The following is a 12,710-nucleotide window of genomic DNA, read 5'->3' as shown; positions in this document are numbered from 1 at the left end:
ATTTTTTTTAATAACTGTTATAAAATAGACTAAACGTGACATAATAGGGATTGAAACAGCTCCATGGTCCACTGAGACAGTGTAACCTGCCTGAATGCATTTCCTCAGCAATCCCTGGAAAATGTTGGAAACTATGAAACTTTGCTACCAGTTACTTTTTGATGCGAGGTCCTGCCCATCATTATGCCATTCACATGACAACACACATTGCGCCTGATTTCTTAATGGACACAAACTGAATGCATTGCACATTTGCATTTTTTTTTTTTAAATTGCACATAAAAAGGGCATACATACGTCCGTATTCAAGGAGCTGATAGAAAGATACGTCTGTTGATGAATACAGGTCTAGGGTGCTAAATACACTGCAGAATACGTCCAATACATATGTGGAATATAAAATCACAAAAGAACGCAGAAAAAAAACTATTCAATTAATCTCACCTGTCTATAATATGGTCATTATTGACAAACAAAAAAAATTCACATTTTTTCTTTCCATAAAATACATTTATTAGAATATTATGAATGTCTACTCTACATAAAATGCATTGCAAACACATTCTAGCATACATACGTGACTAGTCATCACTAGTAAATGACACTTACACCAGACCTGTAGATGGTGAAAGTGATACAACAGAAAAACACGTACCTGTGAGATCCCCTAAGCTTGAATCGGACGTTGCTGTGTGTGCTCAATCTTGGCACGCTCTTACTGTACATTGACTACGTGCATACACTCAGTCCCCACACCGTTCTGCCCCTTAAATCATAGACTGTAGTAAGGGTCATCTGTACTCGGACATGAATTGGATGTTACTGCAGAGCAATTTTACCCAAACTACGGCACACGTCAGCATTTATGTTCCTCAATGAATCAGGCCCATAGTGTTACCGAGGCCCCACAAAGCATTATTTTAGAAAGGATTATACATTCTACATGGGTGCATACTTACCTCACCCCCTTAACAACAGTGATAATCCCATCGGCATGCTCAATGACATCATCAGATGCAGCCACCTTCTTGCTGCATAGTCATTGGCTGCTGTCGGGGTGAAGAGGAGCCGTCATCGGGCAGGGTCGGGAAGCAGCTCCTTCGGAATAGTCAAGTCGAGTCTTCTCGCTCTTCTCGGCATCGATATGCCGTACCACACCCAAAAGGTTGACATCAGCAACAGCACTGCTATCTCCAGCCGTAAGATTCGCTGGCAAGAGCACTGCTATCTGGCGGTAAGACGCGCTTGCATGTGAAAGCTAATTTAAAGGTCAAATCTGGGCTTTCAGTTGCATTGCACATGTGTAAGCTGGTTAACTGGCTCACGAATGCACATATCCACAGAGAATGGCCAGCTAACCCACAGTGCTCTGGTGGAGTACCGCTCAGCTTGTAAAACTGCTACAAAAAGTGTCATGATCCTTGGTTATATGGTCCATTTCCCTATACAACATGCCTGAGAACTTAGCACAGTATTATGTTAGCCTAATAGTTAAGATGAACGTAATATATTTTCAAAAAATATATAATCAGATTTTGTTTAAAACTATAGCATTTAATAACATTAAATACCAAAAACAAACAAAAATCTAAAAAAAAAGTGTTAATATTTTTAAATAAAATTATAAAAGGGAAGTCAGGTGTTAGACAGTTCTCTCCATAATGTATCTTACAGCCACAACCTTAGTCCCAGCACTTAGACACAGCCTTATGATGCATTTGGTGTCTTCTTCCTGCTCGTGACTGTCGCCATATCTAGGACCGGTCTATTAGATGTCAATTATTTAGTGTAACAATATATGTACAGTAATACATGTAGCACACAAGAAATGTAGCACACAAATATCAACTTTAAATTTCAGTGTACAAATAAGCTATCGAGTATTTGTGTGCTACATGAAAAAACAGTCAGTATTTAACTTATGTGCAAAACAGAATACTAATTTGCACCCCTTGCATTGTAACATGGTTTTATCCAGGAGCCTGAAATAAGAAGTTTCTCAAGTTAAGATCCTTAATGAATCAGGCCCCTACTTATTAGTCCCATTACTTTACGGATACAGTACACATCTGCTGCTGCTTTAGACTGTACAGTACGCTATAAAGTATATTCTCATCAGATTTGACAATATTTTTACTGTAAATGTTCTAAAAAAAATTGTGACTTTGATATTGGCTCAGTGGTTAGCACTTCTGCCTTACAGCACTGGAGTCATGAGTTCAATTCCCGACCATGGCCTTATCTGTGAGGAGTTTGTATGTTCTCCCCGTGTTTGCGTGGGTTTAATCCGGGTGCTCCGGTTTCCTCCCACAATCCAAAAACATACTGGTAGGTTAATTGGCTGCTAACAAATTGACCTTAGTCTGTGTGTGTGTGTTAGGGAATTTAGATTGTAAGCTCCAATGGGGCAGGGACTGATGTGAGTTCTCTGTACAGCGATGTGGAATTAGTGGCACTATATAAATAAATGATGATTATTGAATCTTTGTAAAGTTCTTGAAACGTTTATGCCAAGAGAAGCAACAGTTACTGATGACAGTGGGTTGCTAGGAGCTCTTGAACCGCAGTTAGTCCATCCAATGCGGCGTGATGATTCTCATTGACAAACTGTTGTTTTTTCCCTGGAGTGACACATTAGTGTGAGCAGCCAAATTGCTTTCTTCGTCAATGCAACATTCAATATAAGCCATCACAGTAAATGATAGGTAACATGATTGGGTAGTGATACTTAGAGCAGAGAAACAAACCAAGTGCTCTCCTTCTACTAATGGTTTAAAACACAGGTCGAGTTGCTCACAAACCCCAAATAAGATAAGAAGATGGATACACTGACATGGTACTTTGCATATTCTGAGCTAATGAATACATTTAACCTTGATGCATTGAAAATCTCTACCTCTCAGTAATTGGAGAGGCACTGTATACATTTTAGCACTGGCAACTTGCCCAGAATAATGTAATAAAATGACATAAAATGAAGCACATCCTGCTTGGCATACTTCCCAGAATCTTATTATAACTTGCTGATGGCTGACTGAGCATCACAGTAGATTTAGTTCAGCAACTGTTAGAACGACAATTGTTGACCACCTCTGCAAAGTACAGTCACTGCCTAACAGTCAGACTCACAGAGCAAACAAGTCATTGTCACACTTTCCATGTTGACCTATTACCGGTATTCCGACACACTGTAATTAAATTAGAAGTTCCGTGTGCATGAATGCAGTGACAGTAAGTAGTGCAGAAAGGATTTCCAGTCATGCCATACCAGTTATTGTAACCACAAATAAAAAATGCATGTTTTAAATAATAATGATGAGCCTAAGTGCTTGCACTTTCCCACTCCTATTGTATTGTTAATGGTCAGGACAGAGGAGAGTCCTCCTACGTCTGCCATACTCTCTGCTGACCAAGTCCTTTTCATACAGCAGAGTGTTGACCAGCTGCAACTTACTGCTAGCAGAAATTAGCAAGCAGCGCAGGGTGCGTACCAGACATTGGGGAACCAGCTAAATTGCCCAGGTAACTTATCTATATTCTAAGTTATTAACTTACAATAATTCACCCAAAACTGAATTTTCAATTTGGCGGTAGAGTTTAGATATGTATTCCAATTCTGAATGACCATAACTGCACTCAATAATTTGAGTACCTAACAGAGGGAACAATGAATGTCAGTTCTTGGGTTCTGAAAAGTTTCACAAGTTAAATTAAAACTACCTGGTAAGTGCTTCTCTGCTTATAAGTTAACTGTATACGATTAAGAAGTCCTAATTTTCTGAAATGTTTTCTACACCATCGGCACACTTTATAAATGAGCTGAAATAAACTAGAGGAGTACAAGGTGGTATGTTAGTGCATTTATTTGATTGAATGTACACTCACGATGGATAGTACCATGTATTGAATATAAGAAGACAATGATTGTTCTCACTAAGATGCAAGAGCACCCTCTACTGGACAGACTGGCTTTCTACGCAGACATTTCCAACATTTAGACCACACACATTCTACTTGTGTTTGAACAAATTCCTTTTAAAAATTGTAACTAGTGAAAAATTGGCAGATAAAGAATTTGCAATTAGTTGAACTTATGTCAACGTCCAGTTGTCAGCAGTAAAATGACTCCTTATGGTATAACGGCAGTCAGTTGAGATAAAAATGAAAATATCAATTATCCAAACCAAAATGCTCATTGGACTATCTGCAACTTCTAGTAACTTAAATCTATTGATAAAGTATAGAAATGATAATCTACTTTATATAGATTAAATGCTAAAATAATTATTTCTTTCCATTCTGCCAGTTGACGATTATCTTTTGCCCAGTCATCCCTTTAAGACGTCACACCTTATAATCTATGTTGGCATAATAATGCAGCGTATACATGCACGTATCACTACTCTTACTGGTGGGTACATGTGTATTCACTAATAAATATACATTGTGCATTCGTTGGAGGCGAATACTGGGACCCTGACTGCATCGTCAAGTGGGAGCATGTAGGCTGCTGAGACAGGCATCTGCGGTAACCTCTGTGCTGCACTTACCTGTCCCCTAAATGTGGTTGTGGCAGAGGCCAGTGAGAGTCATGGACTGTCTGAGAGCCATAGGAGTGGTGACTACAGTGTAGCAGGAGCAGAGACTGGTAGAGAGAGATGGGTGGGGTACGGGTTTCCGATGCTGATGACACAGACACAGAGGACACCTACAATAAAAAAAAAAACTCCTTCCGATTGTCCAGGTGTCCGGCGACACTGTGACGTCAGTGCGGGCTTCATGCCTTTCAATTTAAAGCGGCAATGTCGGGACCCCGCAGGGACACTATTTAAACAGGGTCCTGACATTGCCGTTTTAAATTGAAAGGCATGAAGGGCGCACTGACGTCACACAGTGGTGCCGGAGACCTAGACAGTCGGAAGGAGGTGCTGTCATCCTTCTGCTGGTATCGGAGATCTGCACAGTCGTTTTTCAGGTAAGTCTGTCATTCTAGCTGTCGTTTTTGCATTCAATCGTTTTTTTATCGTAGATGTCCTCTTTGTCGGTGTTGTCGTAATCGTTGAAACGATTACCACCGGAGAGAGATACCATCTGAGAGAGAGTTGGCTCCAGAGTCAGGAGAGGCACTGCAACCTGTGATAACTAACCAGGTGACTACTACTAATGTTTTGTAATAAAAGGACTAGCACTGTGATGTGAGATAATGCTACTGTTAACTAAAACGTGCTGCAAATAAGTGACTGTAAAGACGAGAGACTGTATGAGTAAAACTATACTCATTGGTTAATTTATAAGATGGCCTGATGCCCATTTATTTATTCACTGGTAAGTGTACACTGCTGCATCTACAATACATCTACGTCATAGCTATAATCCTGCATGTGCAGGGACACTTGTTTTTGACGATTATTCCATAGTACCCGAAGGTGGGACAGAGAAGTAGCTCGTGTCGTGGGGTTGACCCAAGTGTACACAGGGATAACACACTATAATCATCCCCTGGAACACAGGAGATATAAAGATAATATGTATATGACCATAATGACTATGTACAACAAAAAAATATTTTCAATTAAATACAATGGTTGTTTACACTTAAATTGACTATTTTATAGCATAACAAAAAACACCCCATCAGGATGATACAGTGGATTTAACCAGTAATGGAGCAGGTTGTATTAATAAAGGCATGAATTAGGTTGTCACACAATCCACATGTACGATGATGGCGCTTATTCCGCATACATCTGATATCAACAAATCCTGTACTGTCCTTTATTTAAAAAATCCACATTTCCTCATGTCCTTAGCGCAGCTCTGGATTTGTCAAGAATGTCTTTTCTTATTTTCGGGTAATTTGGGTGAAGTTCTAAGACCTGTTGAAGAAGAAACTGGTAAGAAAAACTTACATCTTTGCTGGGATAAAACAGGCACATACAACAAGAACCAAATCTATAAAACAACAATATAAACAAGTGCAGCTAGCAACGCAATGTATTGAACTTACATGAACTGACGCCATTTCTAAATAAATTATCACATTTACACTACACATTGAAAAGAGTTTGTTCAAAAACCAGCACAAACTGATAATTAACAAAAAAAAGGCAGATAAATAATTAGCATTCAGTTATTATTACGACAAAGTCCATATTTCTGCACTAATGCAACACAACATGTGTAATGGCAGTCAGTTGAGAAGAGAAAAATGTATTAAAATATATCAATTATCCGAACCAAAGTTTAAAACAGACACTTCTCATTAGACTATTTACGGGGAAAGATCAACAACACTGATAACTTAATCTGAGACAATTGCAGAGGTATTTTCTCTTTGGCATAGCTAAGACAAACCTGAATGCTCCAGACCAAACTGCCAACGCTTCCGCTTTTATATGGATTTGGTACCATGGTTCTGCTTTTACACAGACGAGAATCAAGTAATCAACTTTACTTTGTATGAAAACAGTAAGCGTGTTTTTTTCACACATGGCTTCATATTGGATTTTTTGTTAAATAAAAAAAATGACAAGAAATTCTGTGTTAGGTTATTTGTTACATGAGATTAGATCTATCAAAATTAGGACTTTGTGAGAACAAGTTTATTTCTAATTATGGCCTGAAATGTAGAAACACACTCCGGGACATTCTGACATTCATATTCTGAGGATGGGAAGACGCTGCCTGTAATGTCCCTAATTATCTTCTCCAGTGGTTGCCTGAAGATGGCCTTCTCTGAATTAAGCAGTTTAGACTGGGACCTGGGTCTGTGAACCAAGATTTTAGCCCAATCACCACTAGAGCTAACTGAAGATATGGATGATAATCTGGTGACATCAAGAGCCGTGTCTTTTATGTAGGGTGATCATAGCTTTAGGCAGTCGCTCCTCCGCTTTACCTGCGAGTGAGGGTGAGGACAGAGGTATATGTGTGTGTGTGTGGTGGTGGTGGTGGTGGTGGTGGTGGTGGGGGGGGGGGGGGTTTACGGTCAAAAAGCCCTACGCCCACATCCTATACAGGGCACTGGAAAAAGAAGTGATTTGGAAACAGCTTGTGTTATCGAACAAGAGTTGTCAGTTCTTCATTCCAGTGTCCTGCCTCCAAAGTGTAAAACATATCCCACAGTCTGTGCCCCACAACTGCTGTAGGAATAAATTGTCTACACATTGTCCTGTCTCCAAAGGGTAAAACATATCCCACAGTCTGTGCCCCGCAACTGCTGAAGGAGTAAATGGTCTACACCTGGGATTAAGTGTCAAACTGAGTATTGTTACTTTTGCCGAGACTATAAATAGGTAAGCATTTTGGTATTATTTTTTACCAGCGGCTTCTAAATTGAGTTATATAGCAGAGCGATACCACATCGACAAAGACTTACATGTGAATGAGATGTTTTTCAGAAGTCAGAAAAGATGAAAACAGACATCCAGCAACTAATGGGTTACATGCCTTTTGAAACCACTTATAAAAAGAAAAATGAAAGACACACTAGCTTAGTAATAATATAGGTCATGTCAGTGTATGGAGCTTATTCTCTTTGATTAAAAGTGGGAATCATCAGTAGCATTCTTTAAAGGTAAGAAGTTCCTTTTATCTTTTGTGTGATGACTGCTGGTGGAAAGCTCTGTTCTCCTTCTGCGAATATATGAACTCAGGTTGTCTCCATAGTGTATCCCATTATCCCTACAGCCTGTGTGATTCCTATATATACCTGTATAATGTGTGTGTGTGTCACCTTTTCTAATTTACAACCAGTCCAGGAGCAGCACATTACGTTCTGAGCTGCCAATAAAGGAAAATCTGCAGCTGCAAGCTAAAGACTAAACAAACAATAAACTGCTGGACGCAATCATCAGTAAAGCCATCGTGTTTTGGTCCTAGCCTCAGGATGATAGTACCCATCAGCTAATTCCTGACTATGGTGACCGCATGAACCTGTGACAATGGATTACTTTCCAGGCCCCTTCCTGCAGTGGATTCTTTGGATCTACTCTTTACCTGCTAACTACATACTTTCCCTGTCTGAAGAGGATTCTCATTTCAGTCTCCTGGACAAAACCATGTTACAATGGAAGGGGTGCAAATAAGTGTTCTGTTTTACACATAAGTTAAATACTGACTGTTTTTTCATGTAGCACACAAATATCAACTTTAAATGTCAGTGTACAAATAAGCTATCAAATATTTGTGTGTTAAATGAAAAAACAGACAGTATTTAACTTATGTGTAAAACAGAACACTTATTTGCACCCCTTCCATTGTAACATGGTTTTGTCCAGGAGACTGAAATGAGTATCCTCTTCATTTGAGATCCTTAATGAATCAGGCCCTAAGTTACTACCACTATTCACCAGAGCTGGCCGCAAAGCAGGATGGATTTTGCAGAGTGCAGTAACTAGGTCGCAGTCCACTGAACTGGCCCTTAGTGTGCTCTGATCAGAACTACCGCTAAGTAGATCTAAAGGCAGAATAGTCAGACTGGTCGGGGACAGCAGGATGCAGGTAAACCACACAGAATCAGCAAGCAGAGGAATTGTCAGGCAAAACCAAAGGTCAAAACCAATCTGTCTGCACAGTACAAAGTCAGGATCCAGGTATCACAAAGTCAGGAAGAAGCCGGGTTAATAATCAGAAATCAAGGAGCGTTGAAAATGGAGTCCTGCATCTACATAAAGGATTCCTCACACACTTGTAATCTGCAGCCATCCACTGCTTTGAGGTTAATTTTAGATGTTGTAGTTTGTCTACAGCTGGGAATTCATTTTTGGACAGGGCGACATTAGCCATAGAAGTGCCAAATTTTATGAAAGAGATGCAAAATGTGTCCTGACATAACAGGTCGAAAAATATGTTTAGAATTAAACACATGGGATTTAAAAAAACAAACAAAAAACAAAAGTTGTGTTGTTACTAGTTGTATTATATGGTATTTTAATGTTTAATTATCTCAAGGTAATTTAATAGCAGTGGACCTAGCCCATCCTTGGATGGTTTCCTATCAATAAATCACATTAGCCAAAATGAATTTAGGGGTCTTTAAAACATTTTCTACAATGGGCTGTTCAAAAGATTGGAAAAAAAGTTGAAGTAATAATATTACATATATCTAAATTGGACCAACATGTTTTACTTGTTTTTAATTTATTTTAAGATCAAATTTCACTAACAAGTTTACTGTCACGTATAAATCTGCACCGTTCAGCAACATGTTTCTATATGAGTGATTAGTTTGTGTACATACATGCACACATGCTCTTACCTTATGACACACATCAATTGCGTCAACGTATCTCTTTGCTTTCAGGTAGTTAAAAGCCAGTTTATACCCTAAAAAGAAAAAAATAAGCTGTAAATATTCTACAAATTAACCTATCCCTCCACCAGTTCAAGGGTGATGAGTGAAACGTCATGTTTTAATGAAACCATTATGCCTTCAAAATAGAACCTACAATTAATCACAGTGCTACCCTGAAAGGGGTTGGGTACCTATTATCGCTGCAGAATAATCCGACACGCTTTATTCCTGCCCAAAAAATCCAGAATGTGAGAAAAACGACTAGGAAATAAAGAGACTTACCTGAAAACCGAAGGTCCACATCTCCGATGGAACCGGCATGCTGACCGGCAGTGAGTTTGAACACACAGGACTCCGGCGCTTCACTTTCACGTCAGCGCGACTTAGATGAAGGTTCATTTAAAGCGGTAATGTGTGGACCCCACAGGTTAAGTGTTTAAACACTAAGCCTGCAGTCGCACCGACGTGAAAGTGAAGCGCCGGAGTCCTGTGTGTTCAAAATCACTGCCTGTCAGCATGCCGGTTCCATCGGAGATGTGGACCTTCAGTTTTCAGGTAAGTTTCTTTATTTTCTATTAGTTTTTCGCACATTTCGGATTTTTTTTTGTAGGAATAAAGCGTGTCGGATTTGTCAGCATCGGTGATACGATTACCACCGCCCTAAAGAGACAATATATCTGGGAAAAACCGTATAGGAAAAGGGCGATACATTATGGATTACAAAAGATAGAGGACCATGCAGTTCATCTGCTATATGTATAATGAATACATGTAAACATTGAGTAACACAGACACAAGGTGTATATATTACAAGTACACAACTGGGAGGTGCTGGGTGAAGAGAAGAGAACACTCCAATAGATCAGGTGGTATTTATTATTTTGTACTAAAAGGAGTAAGAATAATGCTCACAATATGGCCGGGTATTACAGCATATAAAGTATTTAGTTTCAGGGCTGCTCTACAACAAAACAGGTGCACAACCCGACTGATAAGTAAAACGCGCATCCTCGGCAACGCGTTTTGAGTGCAATCTCAGCACCTATACTGGTGTGATGGAAGAGTCACCGTAAATAGTTGAAAGTGGTCCCACGACCGCTTAGTGGTAACCCAAAATAATACAACCTATACAACAACTGTACGTGGTTAACACACTGAATAAGGGTTATCGTAAATTAGCTGTCATGTGTCCAATATATACTATTTAAGATTACTCACCAACCCCACCAGTATACTTACTTGCTGAGCCTGGTGAAGATTTTTCCTGTCAAAATGCGTTGTTGTGGATACATGTTTTCCTGATTGATTGGGTTCTGTCCCTGGTCTATTGGAGAGAAGCCCAGAATCTAAACATGTAGCGCTGACCTCCCATATAATGTGAGTATTATTCTTGTTCCTTTTAACACAAATAATAAACATCAATTGATGTACCAGAGTGTTTTCTCTTCTTCATCCGGAGCCTTCAGTTGTAAAACCATTGATCTGTTATTGAAAACATAATTCTGTCCAGACTTCCAGTGATCCTCATGAATGCACCAAATGAACATGAAAAACAAGTCTAATTTTAGATGTCTTGTTGACTCTACGTAATGCTGCACTACCACCTAAAGTACAGAATATTTTTGTTCACCACTTTAAATTGGTTGCAGAATGTGGGAGGACCAATGAGAAATCACAATGTGTGTGCTTGTGACTTCTCATTGGACCTCGCTTTCAAATTAACCACGGATGGGGGTAAAAATGGCTGCACGGAGCAGCCCCCGGGCTCTGGGGAGGGGGGGGGGGGTTCACGTCCCACTCCCTTACTAGCTGGTAATGCACCTATAAATATTATTTACCAAAGAAAACACTCACAGCAGAATATTTAAACTGCTGCTCTTCCCCTTTAAAGACAGGGAGCATGTTGTTTTCATGCTAATAGGAGTAACCACAGAACACTACGCCTGTTGGTGGTCCTGGATTATACAGCTTGGATGACTATTGTAAGTCATGTGTTCATTGATTCTCCCAAAGTAAATAAGCACAGCCGGACCCATGATGTCACTCTCCTCTCTTACCAACAGTGGGATTTGTCTTGTTTCCTAACTTCCAGGCCATTTCATAGTTGCTGGCTGCATCTTTGTACGCTTGTTCTTTTTCCATTATGTAGCCAGTGTATTCGTAAGCCTTGCAGCAGGACTGTAACAATGGATTTAATGTTGTTAACAGGGTATCAAGTTGGAAAACAATGTTAAATGTGTTGTTACCGAAATATATGCTGACAGCTTTGTCACAGAGCATAGCAATTCTACACAAAGTCTTCATGCCCTTAGATCACACTTTTTATATTACCTGCTACAAATTTAGAGGCTATAAAAAAAATCAAAAGAAAAATACAAAATGTAACCAATCTTCTTCTTGGTGTGACTCCATTTCTGCTTTTACAAAACAAATCACTATATTCTCTTCCCCATGACTGCAAATGTCATTAGTTAGTATGATATAATGAATAGTAATAGGATGTCCTCAAGCTGGATATGAACGCTGAAAGCAATTACATAAAGTAGGAGACAGGCACAAAATTGTACCACAAGAGGTAAATGTCTTGTATACAGTCCACACCAGAATTCATCTGATCTCCAAAAGAGCAACATCTGCCCTGTGTAATTTTGCCCCCAACACCAAATAATAATATCCAGACACTGCACCAAATCCCTTGCATACACTGTAGACCAGCGATGGGCAACAGGCAGCTTGATGAACCATCCCCCTTTGCCCCCTGATCTTTCCTGCTTTATGTTGTAAATGTCTTTATCTCTGCTCTATGGCCAGTCATGCCCACCTTAATGTCAAGCCAAGCTTCTTCCACGGCCTCAGCTGTGATTGGATAAGAGCTGGGGCCGCGGATGAACCTCTGTGGGTCATAAAACAGAGAATAAGACTGAACTTGTTCTTATTCTTTTCCTGGAGTAGGTGATTTCCGCATCGCATGACTTCCTCCACATCCTGCGTAAAACACAGGGAGGTCACACAGCTCCAGCAATGTCATCTGTGCTCAGTCACAGGGAAAGAGCTGTGTGATTCCTGCTTACTTCATTAAAGATTATTATTAGTCTATAGGTTAGTAGGTGATCACTGGTACTACCAGTGAGAGGTGAGTAGGGAATTCTTAGGTGTGTTTTGTGTGGAGTCTAATTGAATTATCAGATTTATCTGTAATATGTAACACTATTTATTTTACATTTAACTTACTGCTGATGTGTTATTACAGATTGGTGTCTCTTGAGTAAATGTATTGTTTTAACCTGAGCAGTATAATAGTTGGCTCTTCTGAAGCTGCATATACATATCAGACTGCCCATCACTGCTGTAGACAAACCTCTGACACACACTACAACACAATTCACACCTTACACACACTACAACACATCTCCTG

General features: G+C 39.6%; 1 protein-coding gene across 2 annotated transcripts in view; it reads right to left on the bottom strand.

Annotated features, from left to right (window-relative positions):
* Positions 1 to 5,703: 5,703 nt before the first annotated feature.
* Positions 5,704 to 12,710, bottom strand: part of TTC21B (tetratricopeptide repeat domain 21B) — a 57,516-nt gene continuing 50,509 nt past the window's right edge. For both annotated transcript variants that reach the window (XM_075180726.1, XM_075180727.1), the window contains 3 exons: positions 11,353 to 11,473; positions 9,260 to 9,327; positions 5,704 to 5,876 (listed from right to left, as the gene is read on the bottom strand). In XM_075180726.1, coding sequence (XP_075036827.1) covers positions 5,799 to 5,876; positions 9,260 to 9,327; positions 11,353 to 11,473 — 267 coding nt within the window. In that variant the 3' untranslated portion in view covers positions 5,704 to 5,798. The remainder of the gene's footprint in view (positions 5,877 to 9,259; positions 9,328 to 11,352; positions 11,474 to 12,710) is intronic.

Source organism: Mixophyes fleayi, chromosome 7 (genome assembly GCF_038048845.1).
Source record: "Mixophyes fleayi isolate aMixFle1 chromosome 7, aMixFle1.hap1, whole genome shotgun sequence".
Classification (NCBI taxonomy): Eukaryota; Metazoa; Chordata; class Amphibia; order Anura; family Limnodynastidae; genus Mixophyes; species Mixophyes fleayi.
This window is presented reverse-complemented; position numbering and strand designations above follow the sequence as displayed.